The sequence below is a fragment of the Caretta caretta genome, chromosome 16 (genome assembly GCF_965140235.1).
Source record: "Caretta caretta isolate rCarCar2 chromosome 16, rCarCar1.hap1, whole genome shotgun sequence".
In the NCBI taxonomy this organism is placed as follows: Eukaryota; Metazoa; Chordata; order Testudines; family Cheloniidae; genus Caretta; species Caretta caretta.
This window is the reverse complement of record NC_134221.1, coordinates 23,710,083-23,730,732: the sequence shown is the minus strand read 5'-3', so window position 1 is coordinate 23,730,732 and position 20,650 is coordinate 23,710,083. Positions and strand designations below refer to the sequence as shown.

The 20,650-nt window shown below is 47.1% G+C and overlaps 1 protein-coding gene across 4 annotated transcripts in view; it reads left to right on the top strand.

Annotated features, from left to right (window-relative positions):
* NR6A1 (nuclear receptor subfamily 6 group A member 1) overlaps positions 1 to 11,840 on the top strand; it is a 193,809-nt gene extending 181,969 nt beyond the window's left edge. For all 4 annotated transcript variants that reach the window (XM_048822985.2, XM_048822984.2, XM_048822982.2 and 1 more), the window contains one exon: positions 1,069 to 11,840. In XM_048822985.2, the coding sequence (XP_048678942.1) occupies positions 1,069 to 1,157 (89 nt within the window). In that variant the 3' untranslated portion in view covers positions 1,158 to 11,840. The remainder of the gene's footprint in view (positions 1 to 1,068) is intronic.
* The last annotated feature ends 8,810 nt before the right edge of the window (positions 11,841 to 20,650 follow it).

Below are 20,650 nucleotides of genomic sequence, written 5' to 3'. Positions count from 1 at the left end.
GATCTCTTCTCCCAGCTGGCCCCTGTGTGAATCGTTAAATCTCTTTTAAAGGAGACTTTCTTCTTTTTATAATTAAACTCCTAGCTACTTGGCTGGACAGCAGTGCCAGTGTGGGACCTTTTCTATGTGAGCCTTTCTCTACCAGGCTAAACCCAGTGTAACAACTGGGTCTGGTTATAAATATCTCCAGTGCCATCTGTGTTTACAAAGAGTGATAAACTCCAGTTCCTAGGTTAGGGAGTAAGAAGGCATATTCTTTTCTCACAAATAACGAGCTCTCCTTAGTATCTTGATCGAAACCTCCTTAGGGTCTTAATTTCAGGCTCAACTCTGAAGTATCTTCTCTGCTGCAGAAATAACCCTGATCTGTCGATGGCACAGGCCTCGTGGGGAGGAGCTCGCTCTGAATCTAGGGATGGCACTTGCATACCTTAGTGAATATCACAATATAAAAGCCTAGATAGGCTTGAATGAAGTCCCCAAATCTGAATTTCCCTGGCATTTGGGTTACTGAAATCTGCATGTGAATTTTCCATCTCAATGCATCATTAATTGGCTCTAGAGGAATTATTCCAGGATCTTCATGAGAACATCAGACATTTGTACCTAAATGTTAAGATAATGAACACAGATTATTTGCGATTGGGAAGAAATGTTCTTCCCTGGGGCACGTTGATCAGGATCTGCGTGTTTCACCTTCCTCTGTCATACCAAGCAGGATTGTCCACTGGCACCAGGTGGACACATCACACACACAATCTATTCATTGTGATTGACAGGGGAGGTTGACAGGTGGGATGTGTTCTTTCCCATCTTCCATAAATATGCTTCCATTATGGGGAAATCATTTTTATCTGACTTCGCCAACGCACTTAGCTTCTGTTCCACTCTTTAACACATCCTGTTGTTTCCAAAAGAATATCAAATGTCTAATGTAGGAATTGGGTGATTTACTGTTTCTCTAAAGGTTCAAGGTGAAACTGTCTCCAATGTCACCAGCTTGTTGGAGATGAGCGTTTTTTAAATCTGGCTCAGGAATGGCAGCTAATTCTGATTCTTTCTTAACAGGAAAAATGGTGAATGTCCCTCTGGAGCAGCTGCCCCTCCTTTTTAAAGCCGTTCTGCATTCCTGCAAGACAAGCGTGAGCAAAGAGTGAGCCTTCATTGCCCCGAACCCATGCCTTGCTCTAGTGCTTCAGGTGGGGAACTGGCTCACATGTGAAGAGAGAGGGGGGGAAAAAAACCATGATCAAGGCAGTAGAGAGCTGCTGAGACAAGGTGGCAGGTAGCCCTGTCACTGTAGCAAGAATCTTTTGTTTTTGTTTTTTAAACTCTTTTCCTATATATTTATTTCACGACAGAGTTGAATGTATGATCTTCAACACAGTGCACATGGTTCTGTATGAATGCAGCAGCTGCATTCTCTTGCAGTTTACAGAATGTAAAGATGTTTAATGTTACAGTGTTTGTTAGGGTTAGTTCTTTTGTATTTGGGGGGCTGGGGGCCAATATGACTAAGACTACCTCAATGAGAAGATGCTGTTCATGTACTGATCATTTCATTATTCATATCCAAAGTGTTTGCCTAGAGAGCAAACTGCCTCACTCCACTGGGAGAACTATTAGCATCCCAAATGCTGGAGAATATTGGAGGAGTGTGGGCATCAGAGAAGTGCCAAGCTTCAAAAAAGATAAGTGGGGGCAAAGGTGTTACCCCAAAACCAGAATTTGGGTACCCCCAGAATAGCCAACCTGTTCTCATTAAGTGTGGGTCTCCAGGGTGGCTAAGGGAATACTTGGAGGACACAGATACAGCCGTGGATAAATGATTGACACAAGCAGTGTTCCAAAACAAGGCACCTTTTGTTGAACAATTTCTTGACACAGTAACAATCTAAACACAAATCCCTCATAACAAGTTAAAGAGCTCAAACCACATTGCCTTATAGCTTGAAATGATACTGAGCGGATGCTCCCTGCTTCAGATGGTCAGTCTGTCGCAGGTAGCTGACAGCCATTTTTAGATGTCCATTAGCTTTTACACGTATAAACCCCTTTCACAGTCCACACACACATGCATACATCTGTATTAACCCCCCCGCACACGCAAACACTAGACTATGTTATAACTATACCGGTTACTCTGTCTGACCGTACTCAGCTGACGGCACAGTATATTTCCCTGTTTTCTTTCTCTCTCCACTCCTCTGCTGCGTCCTTCTCTTCTCCCACTGCTTACTGCTGCTTCTCCTTCGTCTCACCCTCACCTCTTTCACGCCTCCCTCTGCCTTCTCAGCTCTCTGCTCAGCTGCCTTCTCAACTGTCAGCTGCTGCTGACTTTTATACCCTACTTTGCTAACGGTCACACATCCGCCATTCCAGTTGGCCGTTACTTACCTCAGTGTTGTGATCTGTCATTTGTTGTTTACCACTTCCTAGTGCTACATGACCTGCAGCTGTCAGCCAGTGGTGGAGTGACTCTTGCTTATTTAAAATGGAAGCCAGGAATCTAGGGATTTCAAAATGGAGTTTCTCTGGAATCAGAGGGAGAAATTAAGACTTTTTTTGGTCAACTAGCTAAACTTCATCAGTTTTCAAATGCAGCTCTCATGATGTAAATTGGGTCCCCCTGAAATTCTGTCACGAGAATTGCAGCATTCCAAGGCTGAGAAAGACCCCTAACCCACATTCCCCTTCCCAGGGCAATGCAGAATTGTTCTCTCTCTCTCTCTCCAACTGATGCATGATTATTCCCTCACGACTCTCCTACCAAACTGGAATTGTGTCGTAATTAATAACAGGCTTTGAACAAGGAGGCAGAAATAAACCAGGCAGACTGCAAATAATTTAATTATTGGCTAAATGCTATCTCTTAGAATCACAAACTGGAAAAGCATTCTAAGAAGCCTGGGCAATATACGTTCTCCATGGCTAGATCTGGCCTAGTTTTTAAATTACTCCAGTGAAGAGTTTCAGAGTAACAGCCGTGTTAGTCTGTATTCGCAAAAAGAAAAGGAGTACTTGTGGCACCTTAGAGACTAACCAATTTATTTGAGCATGAGCTGTAGCTCACGAAAGCTCATGCTTAAATAAATTGGTTAGTCTCTAAGGTGCCACAAGTACTCCTTTTCTTTTTCCAGTGAAGAGGATTTCCTACTGCAGTAGTTACAAGTAATTGACATCAGCGAACACTTCAAACCTCGCAGCTTCTATCCCTCCTATGGATAAAATAAATGACTTCTGATAAGAGATTTCAGTATCCTCTGCTATTGGGTGTCTGTTGACCCTTGGAGAACATATGGGTATTAACCAAGTGCTGCATGTACCATTTTATTGCTTGGAGGGGAGAGTAGTAGGAAAACCTGGCTCTTAGTACAATTCATGTATATTACTTGGTTCTAATTCTCCCAGAATTTAGATGTTCCACCCAGTAACTTCAGTCACTTGCATTACATCAAAAATGCTTTACTTGCTGCTGTTCAGCTGTTTAACAACACATATTACTGTCCATTAAGCCTCAGTGTCCTCCATGGCTTCCTGTAGCCACACAATTGCTAGCTGGGGAAGATTTCTTTCCCTGTTTCCATCATTCATATATTTATGAAATCCCACTCATTCTAATAGGCAGCCATGTTGCCTTTGCTGAATTTTCTGCTGGGACCCTTAGTTGTAAATCTGTTCTGAGTGGTTACATTAGGCTGAGACATTTTTGAATGTTAAAGAACCTGCTATTTTTAAACTACCTTGAGTTCTTCAGAAAACAACTTCTGCTCTTCTGGGACGGGAGAAACCATTCTTCTATTCTTGCCATCCTCTATCCAGTCATGACACATCAGAGTGTATGGCACAAATTAAATATGTGGTCAGGAGAAGCAGTGTTTTCTTCTGAACAAGCCCCTGCTCTCCACTGAAGTACTGTACCTGCTAGTGGGTAGAAAAGAACTGGGTGAACAGCAGAAGCATATCATTAAGTCAACCCCAAATGCTACCTACAGACTAGTGGAATAGCAACCCAACAGTCATTGGAACTTGCTAGCTTGGCACATCTCTAGGTCAGTCAACAGTTATTCTGTACGATAAGTGCAAATGGGTCCTGCCTCCAAGAGATGAAGACTACTCCATCCAAAACCATCTCAGCAGAGACAAGCTGTTGACTAACCATGTAGACCAAAGGCAGTGTTGCTCTCTTTAGTTCTGTTTTGTGGATCTTCCCACTTGATTGTTTCCCTTGCTTTAGGTAGTCCACTAGCTGCTGATATACGCTTTCGTAAAATAAGATGTTACGGGTAACAGCTGCTGGGATCAGCAGAAGTCCACTTTTATATCACTTGACAAATCCAAAGTTAGTTTCAAGAATCTCATTTGCTTTCTGTTTATAAAATGAGACAAGCACATATTTCTCAGGAAAGCCTTCTGCATTCAGTATATACCTCAAGTATACATGGGAAGATTTTAGTGTATCTGTTTATTTCTAAGTTAGGAAATATTGACAGCTTTAACTTTCATTTTCAAATAATTCCACATGATACTTGTATTACGGGTTATTTTCTGGCTTGCTTACACATTTCAGGAATAGTTTAACTGCACAGAAGTAATCTTATTCCACAGTTATTAGATTATTAATTATTGATGAATAAGGGTTTGTTTTAATTAGAAGATCTCTATGCTAACATTAGAAAACTTGTTTTTGCCAAATACCTGACAAAAACATCTAGTTTGTACTCTGTCCAAAATTAATTGACTCCCCAAGAAAATGCTGCACAAGCAAAGATTTAATAAACTTGATGGGGATGGAGGGGGGGGATGTGCTACTACTTGCAACTGTGTAAACCATTTTGATAAATGTTGATTGGCAGCAGTATCTGTTAACAAACCCCCATGTATCGCAGTGAGCATAAAAGCTGTGCTAAATTCACAAGCTAGAACGAGACTAACATACCGAACCAGAACCTAACTCACTGGACAGTCGTTAATGTTTTCTGCACCAAGTCCTCTAATGACTTGTGTTTTTTAAACAGGGTAAAGTGAATGTGTTGCATTGCAAACTCAGGTATTATGATGAGAAGATAGGAATGTAGCTAGAAATGTAGTGACATTAGGTCAGTCACTAGATGTATTTGTGAATTTGGTTTGAAGGACATCCTACAAAAGTCGGAATTGTTTGTCCCAATCTTCACATAACATTCGGTTTACAGGGAACCATATTTTATTTGTGCTTAATGCTAGTTAGGTGGGGATGTTCATTATCTTTGGTATCTGCTGTTGCTTATCTGGACTTCTATGACAGAAGACTCAAACGATAATAATCATTTTTGGCAGAATTTTCTGCCAAGACAAGTCAATATTTATCTCTGGTTTGAAAGATAACTCAATCGACCCCATCCTTTCCTTCATAGTATTTGTGCAAATGTAAATCTGAAGAGTTTTTTTAGTCCAAACAGATTTTGGGATATAAATTTGAAGTGCATATGCTCACATATTCAGAGGGGGACTCAGTCTGGGAATCGCAAATGAACAAGTTTAAAGTTCTTGTAATCTGCTCCAGGAAACACTCCAGGTTCTAAGTATCATCTCTCGCCAATCACTGCATTGCCAAGAAGCTGCTGCTACCAGCGAATGGTGTGCTACTCCATTAGCTCAAGTGGCAAGGTCCCTGCTTTCAGTTCTGAAGGTGCTGGACTTATGTGCTAATGACCTGGCACCGCAGGCCATGATTAAAAGCCCGCTGAAGTCAGTTGGAATCTTTCCACTGGCCCTCAGTGTTGTGAATAAGGCCATAGAAACACAACTTGAGCTGAAAGAGTAAATTTTTACTCCATTAGCTTTAGCAGTAGTAGGCTTTTATCCTCTGTGGGGACCAGCAACTAGAAGGGGACATAACTCACAAGCCAAGTGTGTCATGCCAGCAAGAGATCAAAGCCAGTTATAACTATAAATTGTTAGTTTCATAAACACCATGAACGTTGGGTTCTCACCAAGGGGGAGGGGCCTATCAGGTTTATACTCAGCAGCACCAATACAAGGAGGCAAACTTACAACCAGAGATGACCCTATGGCTGCCAATAGTGGGGGGCAGAGTGAGGGCAGAAGCTTCAGCAGTGTTACTGAGCATGCTCAGTCCATGTGAGCATGCTCAGTACAAGCCAATCAGCAAATTGGGGGGGGGAGGGGGCAGCATGTGACCCTGCATGACCCTCCCACCGTGTCACCTATGCTTACAACCATGTGTAACACATTGTTGTCTGTCTGTGTGACGCTAAACATTCCTTTAGCACCACTGGCATCTAGAACGGTCTGTGCATCAAAAAGTCTAGTTTCTCAGGTTGGGGCATCAGCAACAAAGAACCGCATTGTTCTGCTCTCATTTCCTGCTGCTTGTCAGGTTTGTGGGGAAGACAAGAACCTTCCAAAACATAATGCATGCAGGGAAGCTACCAGTGCAGCCCCAACAGTGCACACACTGTGTGAAGAGATGAAATGCCTTTTCCTAAGCTGTGCCCAACGCCTGAATGTGTGAAATATGAACACCTCAATAGGTACCATGTGGTGGGAAGAAGCTGAACTCTTCATTGCAAATATTAATTTCACATGCACACTTACCACTCTTTGAATGTTAATATCTTGGCCACTTTAACCCTTTCCAGCTCACTCCTAAAGCCTTTAGACAATACTATAGAGTAACACTTGCTTTTCAGTGGTTCGTGTAGCTGTCCACTTTTCCATGTCTTCAGGTACTGAACTTTCTTATCCACAGTTGCACAGGCATAAAGACCAAAGAGCAGACCACATGTTTTGAAAACTTAACGATTAAAAATGCAGCTCTTGTGGATTAAATGTTCAGTGTTGCTGTGTATATATGCCAGTTTAGAAGCTGAGTATTGAATACCCTCATCACTGAAATGAAAATGGCCCTACTGTGTCAGGTTTGTCAGTTCAGATATTTATTGATCCCCTTGAATATGCAAAATTGGGCTGGACCTCTGTCAAAAGCAGATGTTCTAAGATTCACTTCCTGCTTCCAGCCAGCTCAGTGTCCCAGGGGAGCCTTTTCCCAATGCTATGGTGCTTTTGCTTCTTGTCAGAGCCCAAAAGTGCAAACACAGCTGCAGAGTTGAGGTATAGGAGGTTGGAGATAACACCTCAGAGAGGTTCAGTTCAAGAAGTGGGCAAAGAGCTGGGGGGCTAACTCTGCCTGATCTGTTCCTATGTCCCTTCTGAATATGTGTGCCTGAGCACTAGGAGGGACTCTGCTATGCACAGGGCTGACACGGAGAACCTGCTAACATAAATGAGAAGGTTCACAACAAACGGGATTTTCCCCTCTCCTGAGTAGGAAGACTGGAGACTGCTTTGAGTCTTGCTTGTTGTCTGCCCTGTATGTCCCATACTCCGTTATGTTGCTGCATTACAGGATCTGTGTGCTGGTATGAACAAACTCTTCAGACTTCGGCACAAAGCAGTGATGGTCATTTCTGCTTATTGGTTTTAAAAGTCCAGTCCTTCAAACCAATCTTTTTTTAAAAAACTTGAATTTCTTTTATCTTTAATACTTTTTAAAAGGAAAACAACAACAAAAATCCCTCCTGTGAATGTGCTATCACCGTTGGTTCATTTCTTCTGCTTCGTCCTTGGTTTTGATTTGAAGCTATGAAGCTCGGTGTCTGTGATGATGATATTTCTGTATTTCTCAGGATAAGAAGCGGCAATCATCCCTGCCACATAAAAGGCAGGAGAAGGGGGGAACTTGGGGAAGTAGTTTAAGTATGAAGCCAATTTGTAAGTTTTAGATGATGTATAAATCAAAGATGACACTACATAAGATGTCAGCGTCAAGCTGTGGCGTTTCTTTGGGTTCTCAGTGCGTTGCTTGCAACGCGCACAGAAGCTCAGGGATATGTATTTAAATGTGACCCACTGAAACCCTCATCTTGATGTTGCAACAGTAGCTTCTTTCATGGCCTGTTTGGAAGCCCATTATAATCTCAGTAAGCATCTCCACATCTGGATTTTGGGAAGAAAAATCTGGCTTTATTTGTGCGGAGTTCTTACATCAGTGGCTTGTGTACAGTCAGTAACAACAAATAACAATTTCCTTCGGATGTACGTTGCCTGTTCTGAGCTATTGCAAATCTGTAAGAAGACACCCTGAGTTACATCAGGTCAGATGCTGTGACTGCATGGATTATAATCATTAGCGATGTCAGTCTGTCAGGGCAAACTGGTGAGAGAATACTGATGTGCTGACAGGAGAAAATGTCCAAGATGGTTGCAAACTGCAGGGGAAATCTTGGGATGGCCTGGAGGTGTCCTGTAATAACCCCTCCCCCCATTAAGGCTTCACTAAACTTATCAAAAATAATAAAACATAGAAATGCCCTCCCTCAGCCCAATGTACCCAGCAGTGCCCTCTGCTGATCTTGATGGGCATCTTTAATGCAACACCTAGGGCTGTCAAGTAATTAAAAAAATTAATTGCGATTAATCACACAGTTAATAATAGGATAACATTTAAATATTTTTGGATGTTTTCTACATTTTCAAATATATTGATTTCATTTACAACACCAGAATACAAAGTGTACAGTGCTTGCTTTATATTTTGTTTTTTATTACAAATATTTGCACTGTAAAAAACAAAAGAAATAGTATTTTTCAGTTCACCTAATACAAGTACTGTAGTGCAATCTCTTTATCATGAAAGTTGTACTTACAAATGTAGAATTATGTACAAAAAAACTGCATTCAAAAATAAAACAATATAAAACTCTAGAGCCTGCAAGTCCACTCAGTCCCCTGAAATGGTGGATGAAGCATGAAAGGATATATGAATCTTTAGCGCATCTGGCACATAAATATCTTGGGACGCCAGCTACAACAGTGCCATGTGGATGCCTGTTCTCACTGTCAGGTGACATGGTAAACAGGAAGTGGGCAGCATTATCTCCTGTGAATGTAAACAAACTTGTTTGTCGAAGCGATTGGCTGAACAAGAAGTAGGACTGAGTGGATTTGTAGGATATGAAATTGTACATTGTTTGTTTTTGAATGCAGTTATGTAACCAAAAAAATCTACATTTGTAAGTTGCATTTTCACGACACAGATTGACCTACAGTACTTGTATGAGACGAATTGAAAAATACTGTTTTTTTTGTCATTTTTACAGTGCAAATACTTGTAATCGAAAATAATGTACACTTTGATTTCAATTACAACACAGAATACAATATATATGAAAAAGTAGAAAAACATCCAAAATATGTAATACATTTCAATTCGGTTTCTATTGTTTAATAGTGTGATTTTAAAATTGTAATTGTGATTAATTTTTTTAATTGCGTTTAATTTTTTTGAGTTAATCACATGAGTTAACTGCAATTAATCGAGAGCCCTAGTGACAACATAATCACGCTCTGAGAAAACGCCCCCTGGTGCTCGGAGAGCTCCTGGCAGGCCGTACTGGAGAACACAGAGGTCCCAGAGCTGTAGTAACACTGGGCACTTCTGCATTTCCCTCTTCCAAGCACTTTACAAATGGCTTGTGCTTTCTCCTTCAAAAACCTCATTTTAAAAACGTAATAAATACGGAAGAGACTAAAAATCATGGTGCTCATGGCCACGCCTTAAAATGCCAGGCTCCATGATGGCACCCGTGAGGACTCTGCAGTCATCCTCTTTTTGTAGAGTACAGCTTTCTCACTGCAGACCTCCTAGGGATTTAGGTGCATTCAAACTGCTTGAGAATTGTACTGAGAGAATATCCAAACCAGCCCTATTCCATGATATAATCACCACAGGTCGTTGTCTCAGGGCTTGTCAATATGGATGCTTCGTATAAATCCACAGCACAGCAGCCTGCTGTGCGCTCACTAGCCCTTCCTGCTCCCTGAAAGGTCCCTCGTGCACTTTCCCTACTGATGGTTGAAACAGTGGTAGGTCAAAGTACACTAGGGAACTTTTAGTGCACAGCAGCATGATCTATACACAAACTGTGTGTGCAGCAGGCTTGTGCACTGTGGATTTTACACCCTGGCTTGCTGTGCAGTGAGTGTCCATATAGATGAGCCCTCAGACAGTGGCAGAATGACCGAATCTGACAATGGTCAGCAGCCATCCCCAGGGCTAGCGGGTTGTTTGTCTCATCAGCCTGGTGTGCCAGTATCTGGAAGCCTGAGCTTGGACTGTCCGTGCTCAGAGATGTTCGCTTACTATAGGTATTATTTTTTCACTGTGGGAGAAAAAAAGCCTGACTGTGCACTGACCTCTAACAAGTGTATGAAAGAAGCAATCAAAGGCAGAAATGCCACCAAAGGCAGAAATAAACAAACAAACCAAACCACATGCCGATCAGCCTCAGCAAAGCCTTTTGTGATTCATTGTTTTCTTTCATTTTATAAAATGTCTTGTAATAGTTGATAACATTATTGACTCAATTTCCATAACAAAACTACCTCTTGTGTGACATCCTGTTTATCATCTCAAAGGGATTGTGTGAAAAACAAAATACTGCTCCTCTTTCTGTTTACATGTTTCTGATGAAAAATGTGGAGTGAAAATGTCTCGGGTTTTGTGGCCATTTTGATTTAGTTGTCGTTGGGATATTAGTCCTTTAACAATTGTTGCAGCAGCATTTGAATGTTCGGGTGACATTTTGTGATTCTGTTGATCAGAACTGGAACTCCAAGCACCACCATGGTGGAGACACCTGCCGAGGCTGCTCAGGTTTTGCTGGAACTTTAGTGAGTTTCACTTAGGCCATGGCCACCTTCAGGATTTCCCATGGTGTCAGTCAGCCACGTCACGGTACCAGTGCAAACTTCTAGCAAGCAGGCACCCTCACTCTGAGCCCCAGTTTGTACCAGCAGAGCTGCACTGCTGCAAATCCCCACGTGTCCCCAGTCAGCAAGAGACCAAGAAAACCAAAGCTCTGCACTTTCCTCCAGAGGGTGCCCAGGCCTCTCCAGGTTGGTTGCTATGCTTTGCAAGGGCTGGCTGCAGCCCTTGCCCAATGTCTCCCTCTGGTTTGGTTTAACACACCAAGCATGAGCCTGTTGTTGCAAAATGCAGCTTTCACCAACTAAATTGAATTTCCTCTATGTCACAGGCATCTCGAAAGCCATAGAACAGAGCCACACAATGGGCACTGAACAGATGCATGATATGTATGCGTTACATTGGTAGCCAGGGATTTCCTCAGCGTCCTTGTGCATGTGTTCTATGTTACAGACGTTTACAGCTTAAGAAGAAAATGAGTCCAGAAACCCTCCCAATTGCATTGGCCCTTAGTCTCACCTGTTCCGTGTGGCATATCTGTAGTCAATGTGCCTTCTCCTTGCATTGGGACTGGGCCCTGTCAATAGATGTGCTATAGGGAATGTGTTTTCATTCAATCAAGCACAGCAAAACAATTCATTTTTCCCATGATCCCTTGCATAAATCAGGGAAGCAGGATGTCACCTCAACATAACTAATAGTGAGCGTTTAGCTGTTATGTTTAACATGCTCAGAGCTGGAGTATAGACAGGTTAGCATGGCTGGCCCCTGCCTTCTTCCCCCAGGGATCCCAGCTGCACCTCGGGGGGGCTGGTCACACTTCCCATCTCAGGAGCTGTTTCTTGTCACTACACTATGACCAAATGAATGTTTCTCCTGATGTGTCCTGCTTGTGCCGTGGGGCCCGCCCTTCACCCACTGGTGGGCCAACGTGCAGGCTGCTCATGTCTGACCTGTCTCTGCTCTGCTCTGTGACTTGACTACCTGTGGAAATGTGACCAATAAGTGTTAAACGCATGTTTAGCAAGTGTTAGCTGTTTGAACTAATAAATGTGAATTGTTCTGCGCAGGTTGGGAGTCTGGTGTTTCCTTTCACTGACCTCCTCCAGCCTGTTCTTTCTCGTCATTTGCCGGTAAAGGGACTCTGTCAGCGTAACAAGGTCAAATGCTGGACTTAGGCACATTTTACTTTGCAAATATGTGATGCTGAGCCTCTGCCCTGCCTCTCTCATTCCTACTTGTGATGAGGCCAGTAGTTGAAATGTCCATAGTTCACGGCAACTGCATCTGAATTCCCGCTTCGTGGGCCACCAAGGGCACCTGCTCTCAGTTCCTGGCTCCCCATCTGTCACCTCTCAGGCAGAGACCCACATCCCTCTCTTTCCCAGCCGAGGTTTTCCAGTCCACACAGTTCCTTGCCTGTACTTTGATATGCCTGCAAACCAGACTGCCTAAGCAGGCCAGCATCTGCATTTTGCTTTATCTCCAGAAGCTATAACAGCAGAATTTGCCTGCAGTTACAAGTTACCACATAGCTCTTTATAAGCAAGCACATTTATTCTTAAGGTGAAAGCATTACAGAGAAAATATTAAAACCAATAAAAGAACCTACTCTTATGCTAAAGAGCTTACCAGAGCTTACTTACCAACTCTAGCCTTGGGCTCTAGTATGTGGCAGTCCTACAAAACCCACAACTGGGTTTTCCCCATGGTTACAAGTTCATGACTGTCCCAAATTCAGAACCAGAACAACCATGAATATTTCTCTTTTCCTTTATATAGCTTGGGCCTTTGATCTTGACCTCATGTAACAGGTGATCAGCAGACAATGGCCCACCTCTTAGGGTGTAGCTTCCAAAGCCTGGGCTTTTGCATAACCAGAGGTGGGGAATTTGTATTCACCTCCCCCTAGAGATTCCCCAGGAAAACGACTTACCACGTTTTGTTCCAAAAGTCTATTCTTGCCTTGCACATTTCAGTATAGTCCTTTGAACCCCGGGTCTCTAATCTGTCACATTTCCCTCAAGAGGTTACATACAATCCCAGCCCACAGTAAGTCATGACCCTTCATTTAATACAATAGATCCCAAAGATACTTCATCTAATAAGGTCCCAAAGGATAATGCAGGAAATTGCCATCTCTGTGGCTCATGGGTCTGGGAAAAGCATCTCTCCTCCTTGTCTGTGGAATCCCAAGTGACTCGGTTCCCCTGCCCTGATGCACTTACAATCTAAATAGCCCCACTGCACTGCCAGCCCCTGAGGAGGGGCCAGTCTGAGACTGAATGCTGTCTGTTGGAACAGGAGAGTGACAGTAGCTTTACTGCTGTGGGATTTGTGGAAGCCATGGAGAGGGTGGGTGACTGGGATGGGGGGGGGGGGGAGCATGAGAGGTGTGACTAAGAGAGGGCAAATACTAGTGGCCTCTCTGGGATTCTGCCAAGTAATGAATGCAGAAGGCCATGTTGTCTTCACAAATGCACTTTCTCCTGCTGAGCCGGCTGTAGAAAGCAACTTTCCCTCTTAAATCAGATCTTCTGCATTATAATTATTGCAGCTTGTTATGAATTCCTTTGTCATCTCTGCACTGGCTCTCCGATGACAGATTTGTGTGTGTTTTCATTGCGAGGTGTTCAGAACATGTGACTGTTTAAATAGGCAATTGTCCCCATTGTTGGGTACAATGAAAAGAGATTCTTAAAACCAGCAAGGAGGAGATTTTTGCCTTAATAGCTGCTGCAAAGCAAGAAATAAAATCCCAATAAACACAACAAAAAACCTTGACCAGTGTGCTTTGCCGAGAAACTGCAGAAATCAATTGAAGATCTTTCGTGTCACTGAGACAGACAAGTGCTAAAAGACTCAGAGGTGTTTTGTATGTTTGTCTATAAATACTGGCATGTGTGCGTTAGGGTCCATTCAGTTGTAAACCATGGAAAGGCAGCAATGCTCCCCAAATGAGCAGCTGCTCCCCCGCACTCAGGGTCCATTCAGTGGTAAACCATGGAAAGGCAGCAATGCTCCCCAAATGAGCAGCTGCTCCCCCGCACTCAGGTGCTGCTTTCTCTTCTTTTGTTGCCTGTAAATCACCAGCTTGATAAAAATGGCAGTTGGTTGCCTAGTTGTACCGGAGACTTCGTTCTTAACACATTTCATTTATAGGGAGATTGTCCCTTCAATGTGATATTTTTCATAATGGCCAGTCCACACCACTGGAGAGTAGTGCCCCCCAAAGTCCCTGTCCCAAGAGCTTAATCTGGAGGCAGCTGCTGTTTTGGCAAAGAATAAATTGACTTGTGTTACATGTTGTGTGCAGCAGGAGCTGTGTTCCAGTGGCCTGAGCACGAGGCTAGGGGTTGGGAGGCCTGAATTCTAGCCCCAGGCCTCCTGCCGCAGACTCTGTTTCGGCCTTGGTGAGTCACTTCACCTTACTTGGACTGGTTCTCCATCTCTAAAGTGGAGAGGGGGAGTCACTCTGCTTTGAAAAAGTGCTCCAGGATCTGCTGGCCCAAGCAGCTCTGAGTTGTGGGTATGATATTAGTACATTACTTTATCTCCATTTGAACCCTATGTAGCAATGAGAGCTATTGGACTTGGTTGGGAAACGTAGCCCTCAAAGGCAACCTCAAAATTCTCTCCAGGTCTGTCCCAAGACTTTGGTGACCCAGCTGTTCAGGATTTTAAAATTCATCTCTTGCAGCAGGCGCTGCCATGTTCCTCTCTGTCTCTCTGCCGTTCCTTCTCTTGGCTTCATAGCTGCTGCAAAGTAGGAAAGGAAAGCCCCAAAAAATCCTCAGGCAACATGCTTTGGAGAGAAATGGAAGAGTTAGTCTCCTGGTAAGAAGAGGCACTTTTAATTCATTGCAATCAGATCCCGGCAGCAGGGGAGGGTCTTGGAGCGTGGGCTCCACCCCAAGTGGGAATGTCTACACTGCTAGTTTTAGCCCTCTTATGAGAGCCTCACTCAGCCGAGCTGGGCTTTGAGACTCCTCGCTGCCATGGGGCTGTGTGTTTTGCAGTGTGGATGTACCCTTGGTGACTCCTGTCCCTGCACCCTTCATCCTGGGGGCGCTAGCTCCTGCCAGGTTCTTTCCCGTTTGTATCCTCCACTGGGGGAATCCTTGATTCAGGAGGCTCCTGCTCCCGCCTGATGCCATGGATTAGATTTGGGGGGGTGGAGGGAGGGGAGAGCATGTCACAAAACTTGGGCTGAGCCAAAGGACCGAAGTGCAGTGTGCCAAGGAGTAAGAGCCTGGGCCTGCTCTACTCTGGGCCCTGGGCGGGACTTCACAGCAGGCCACAGTGGTAATTCCTGCACAGCACCGGAACCCTTGGTTTTCGGTTCGCCCTCTCGGCAGCAGCAATCAACACGCCAGAGTATCCGTTAGGACGGGAAGCTCAGCTCCACCTGCAGACTTGTTTCAATGGTGCGCCGGGCCCGCTGGGTTGTTGGAATGAGCTTCTGTGTCTTGGCTCCCACTGGGTGTTGTTCGCAACCCCAATCCAGTATCTGCCAGTCCAGGGCTTGGCTTGACTTTGTCTTCTGAGATGATTGTGAATGCAGGCAGGGTAGGGAAGGAAAGGATCCAGTCCAGGGGAGTCAAATATTTTCAACTTCCTGATCTGGATGTTCCTGAGAGAGCTACTGGTGAGATTCCCTAGCACTTGTTCTAACCACCTCTGCTTCTGGATCTGCATGCACTCTGGGTAGAACCACACAGAAACCCTAGGGGCTCTGCCTTGTCCCTGGGATGTTGCAGGTGCACTCTGGGCTGCTTTCACTTCCATCTGAGCAGCCCAGTGTTTTGCAGCTGATGATTCAGCCCATGCAGTGCATCGGTGTTACTAGCCCCAGTGTCAGACGGAACTGAGAGGTGATGGGACTTGCTAAATCACAAAGTGAATCAGTCGCGAGCCAGGACGAGGGCCCTTGAGTCCCGACTCCCTGCCCTGTGCTTCAGCCACTCCCCACCTGCCCTCTGGTGGATCTCTCTGGCTTGTAGGGAGGGCTTTCCCACACTCTCCCTTCAGCAGACCGTTGGGGATTCTGAGGGTTTTCCTTTGTGCTCCATCCCTGCCCTACTGCCCACTGGGATATTATACGGGCTACCGCGCCAAGCCCTCCCCCTGGTTTGGTCCAGAGTTCCACCATCCCGTGTCAGCCCATGTGTCCCACTCGCAGGCGCTGTGTTCTGGCTTGTTCCCTGCCTGGCTGGGGCTCCCTCTGTAATGCCGGGTTTGACTCGTTCCCGTCTGACGCAGGAGCCTGCTCTTGACACCGAGAACAGGAATCCAAGGGAGCCCGATGTGGCTGGTGGTGTCACAGAAACCGTTCCCTGGGCAACAGGAGCCACATGAAATGCTTTGCTGTAGCAACAGCCCCTCCTATCTCCCCCTTTTCTGTTTCTCCTGGTCCCCAGCATGACCAGCTAGTTTCCCCCAAGCAGGGGGCTGGCCCCAAATCAGAACATCCAAGTGCCCTTGTGGGTCTCTCAGCAGAGCGCGGCTGCCAGCAGAGTCACTTAGAGCTTGACAGACCCCGGCACATCCCCAGCCAGCCCGTCTCATCGCTGAGCGCCAGGGCGTAGGCCTGGACCGATGCTGTTCGAATGCTCAGTGGCTGGTGCCGTCAGCCCAGCCACATGTGCAGTAGCTGAGTGCGCGGGGGATGCAGCGTTCGCTGTTGTGGGCTGATCACTGGTGTGTTGGCAGCTACGGCCGCAGCATTGCCCTTGGCCCCACAGTCCCTGAGCCCCTGCGGGAGCTGCTGGCTGGGGAGAGCTGAGCCTGAGGGGCAGGTGCCTCATGTCCACGTGGTCCCTTCTCTGGTGCAGGAAATTCTGCTAGAGCGGCTGGTCTGACCAAGGTGGCTCCTTCAGAGCTTGGCCCCTGCTGTAGGGGAAGCTGTGAGGGAGAGGGGGGAGCGTCCTTGTCTCTAGCCTCATCCCACTAGGCTGAAGGGCTCCCGTCCAGCCTCCCTGTTGACCCCTATGGGAACCGCAGTGGAATGGGGAAAATCCCGGCAAGCAAGAGCATGATGCTAGGGGGCGGCACCCAGGCCTGATTCGCCCGGCTCACCCCATTCCTTAGCCAGGCCCTGGCTGAGACCCAGCACAGGGGTGATCTCCAAACACCGCAAGTCAGCAGCGACCTGCTGTTCGAGCTCAGGGCCTGGCACGTATGCTGGGCGCTGCTGGGGAGCTGGGCCTTGTCTCTCCGACCTGCCCGGCACATGGGGCATGTTCCTTAAGCAGTGTGGGAGGGAGCCCCACGGGAAGAGGGATCGGCCTTGAGAAAGGGGACACTAGGAAAAACTCCCTGGCATGAAGAGTCGGGCTGGGAATTGCCCCCCAGTTACTTCAGGCAAGGGTCTGGCCTGGCTGATGGATCGAGCTTTCCTTCTGCGATGGCCATGAGCCAATCTCAGGGACCCTGGTTCATGGCAGCCAGTGCTCCTGTCCCCTGCTCGAGCCAGGCTGCAGGCAGGAAAGGCTTCTCACTCTGGCCAGTGTTGTCTCACTCAGGGGCGTGTGGAAAGAACAGCAATTTTTAAGGGCAGAAACCCGCCTTGTGGCCTGAGAAAGGAGCTGAGAGGCTTGGCTGTTTCCCTGGTGCAGCTCTACCATCAACCTGACAATCATCCTTCAGGCTTCCCTACGGCCTGTCCTCAGTACATACAGCGCACCACACAGTCTCTGCTGGATCAGCAGGGGCCTGTACCCTGCTGTCCTGGCCCCTTTGGTAACTGTCGCAGGGGAGCTGAGCCAGGATCTAGCTATGGTAGGTATGTGGTCCTAGCCCATAGTATCCGAGTGCCTCTCCGTGTTTACTTCATTACCCCTCAGACGGCCCATGAGTCAGGGCAGGGCTGTTCTCCCATTGTACAGGTGGGGACTGAGCCACGGAGGGGCTAACTGACTTGCCCAGGGTCACATGGGAGGTTTGTGGACAAGCAGGAAGTTGAGCCCAGGTCTCTCACATCTTAGGTTAGTGCTCTAACCACTGGGGATCCTGCCTCCCTGGTGTGTGATGCCATTTCTCTCTGAGTGCCACCCCATGCTGGCAATGGGAGACTCTCCAGTATCCCTGGCACTAGCCTGCCTCAAGCGGAGATCTTTTCAGCTAAGCGGGGCCAAGCCGGACCTGCACTTGGCTGAGAGGCCTTTTAAGTGTGTCTCATTTAATGGAGAAGGCCAGAGTCCATCGGTAAATGGGGTCTGTGGTACAAAGTCTCTCTCCCACTGCCAGCAGTGTGAGATTTGCACAAAGATTGAAGCTGCTCATAGCTAGGTTGAAGCCTTTCCATAGTAGCTAAACTTTGATCTCCTCCTTCGTTCGTTCAGCCCAGTCCTGCTGTGTTCAGCATCACTCGATGGGAGAACCCACTCCCTTTTGAGGCCAATGCTGTTTCTGTTCTTTGTGTTTCTGTCTTCCCCAACCTCCTTTCTCTTTGCTGCCTTTGCAAGCCTCCTCTCTCCTTCCCTGCTTGGCAGGAGCTCTCAGCCCTTCCCAGACCCTTTGAGTGGACACCCAGTGAGATTAATAGGGGCCACAGGAGCCCACCACTGTGGGTTGTGGGCTCAGGCTCTCTGCAGACTCAGGCAGACCCACTGCAAAACAGACCTCAAAGCTGAGACTCTGCAGAACATGAGCATCTCCAGGGGCCGGGTAAATACCTAAAGTGGGGCAGCTTCAGCCAGGAGGCTGGGGTTTTGAGCCCCCTGTTCTAGGGAAACCAAGGTGCTGCAGGTTGGGATGACTCAGTGGCTGGTCCTCTTGCTGCTTGGCCAGGGCTCCAGGGTCTAGCTAGAGGATGGTGGCTGCCTCCAGGCTATGCTGGTGGGTTGTGGGGATTACAGACCAGATTGCACATCCCCAGCAGGGTTTGTGCTTAGGAGGATTCCTGCAGTGGTTTGAGTGGCTCATCTGGGCGGAATTCCCTCCCCCACTGGGGAGCCTGCAGCTGGAGCGAAGCAATGGCAGGGGGCTTAGAGACCAGGAGATGCTGTAAGCCCTCAGGGCAGGGACATGGTAGACATGTGAGCAGCTCATGCCAGCGCAGGCCGACTCAGAGAATGGGGCGCTATGGTTCACTGCAGGTGGAGGAGGGAGTGACTGTCAGTGAGTGGGGGTTGGGGTCTTTACCACCCTGGAATGCTGCCCGAGACGGCCCCAGGCTGTCGGGGGACTGTGGGTAAGTTGAAAGGCTGGGGAGCTCTGTGCTCGGGGATGGGGGCGGTGGGACTGGGGTCTGGGGGCCAATGTGTTTTTCTTTTCTTAGGATGGACTGTAAGTTACTAGCTCCAGTGTGACCAGGGCTTCAAAGAAACCACACCCCGCCTCTCTGAGTTCAGGGTGTTCCTCAGGGGTGCGCTGCACCAGCCCAGGCTTCCACTCCAAACTTCTCCAGACGTGTCTGCACCTAGAACGGCAGCATGTCTGGGTTTCCAGGCCCTGGAGCTGCAGGAACATGGCAGCTCCCCAGCACCCTGCATGGAACGCAGCCCAGGGCCTTTGGGATTCCAGGCAGTTCAAATCTCTCCCTCTCTTTGCTTGCCATTGAAAGGTTCATTTTCTTTCAACCCAAACAGTGAAAGAATCTGCATCTTTGCTTTTGTCCTTAGTAGACTCCTTTTCCCTGCTGTTTCTACTGTGTTAATTCTTCCAAGCTCTACAGCATTTCTCCTCCTTCAACACAGCTCAACTTGTTTGACAACATGCCACCCTTGTGGATTTATTCCCTCCAGTGGGGTGCTGAGGGTCAGTGTTGGGGGGGGTATCCGACATTCGGGAGTGGATAACGACACTTTATTCATCGAGAAGGGTGGGTTTGTCCCTACCTTAAAATGAAGGTAGAGAGTGTGCTGAGAGCCTGGCCACGGGCTTGGGCTGGTGATGGCTGCGCTGTGTTAGTCACACAAAGGGCGATTTGAAAACCAGAATCGGAGGAGGGAAAAGTACCAGCACATTTTAATTTTCAGTTCAGCCTCTCCGGACCACTGTGTTTTGATTAGAACTCCGCTGGCCTTTCATCTCTTCGCTCGGGCTGGTGACAGCGGCCATTGCATTGTGTGTGGAGCAATAGTTTATCACCGAAGGCCAGCTGTTCTATGAATTCAGAGACAGCGCTGCACAAATCATGCTGTCACTAACGTCAGCCGTGTTAACCTGATCTTTGGTGGATCACCAGTGTCAACATTGCCCAGAACATACATTATGAGGCCCAAGGCCTCGGCGCTGTGGTTGTCAGGCTGTTCTATCATAGTCGTACTCTTTGACCTTCAGGGAGTAACTTCCAAGGATAGGCTGCCTTCCTTTCTTAAAAAAAAGCCCCTCTCGGAGGGTGTGCACCAGCCCATCCCCGCCACTCAAGAGTGCCGGGGAGCCAGCAGCCTCCTAGTCAGCGAACTGAGGCTGGATTCCCCGAGTCATGGCCCATGGTAAAATGGCGTGTCCTGGCTGCCCTGGGACCAGGGCCAGCTCTAGGATTTTTGCTGCCCCAAGCTCTGAGAGTGCAACTGCCCAAGCAAAAACAAAACAGGATGGTCGGACGCCGGCCCTGGAATTGCGCCGCCCCAAGCTCGTGCTTGCTTGGCTGGTGCCTAGAGCTGGTCCTGCCTGGGACACGCTTGTGTCCGAGGCAGGTCTGTGGCTGGTCAGCCTGCCTCATTCAAACATGGCTCAGCTGCATGCAATTCGTTCTCTGTGTGGAGCCTTCCAGCAGAGGGCCGATGACTGGCTGGAGAGTTCTGTCTGGGTATTGCTGTGTGAAATTCCCTGGGGAGCTGATTCTGAGCCTGGGGAGATGTTCTTCCCCAGTGCTTGTGGGGGTGTTGTCCAGGCATCCCTTTGGAAGTCCCTGAGTGGTCGTTTTGATGT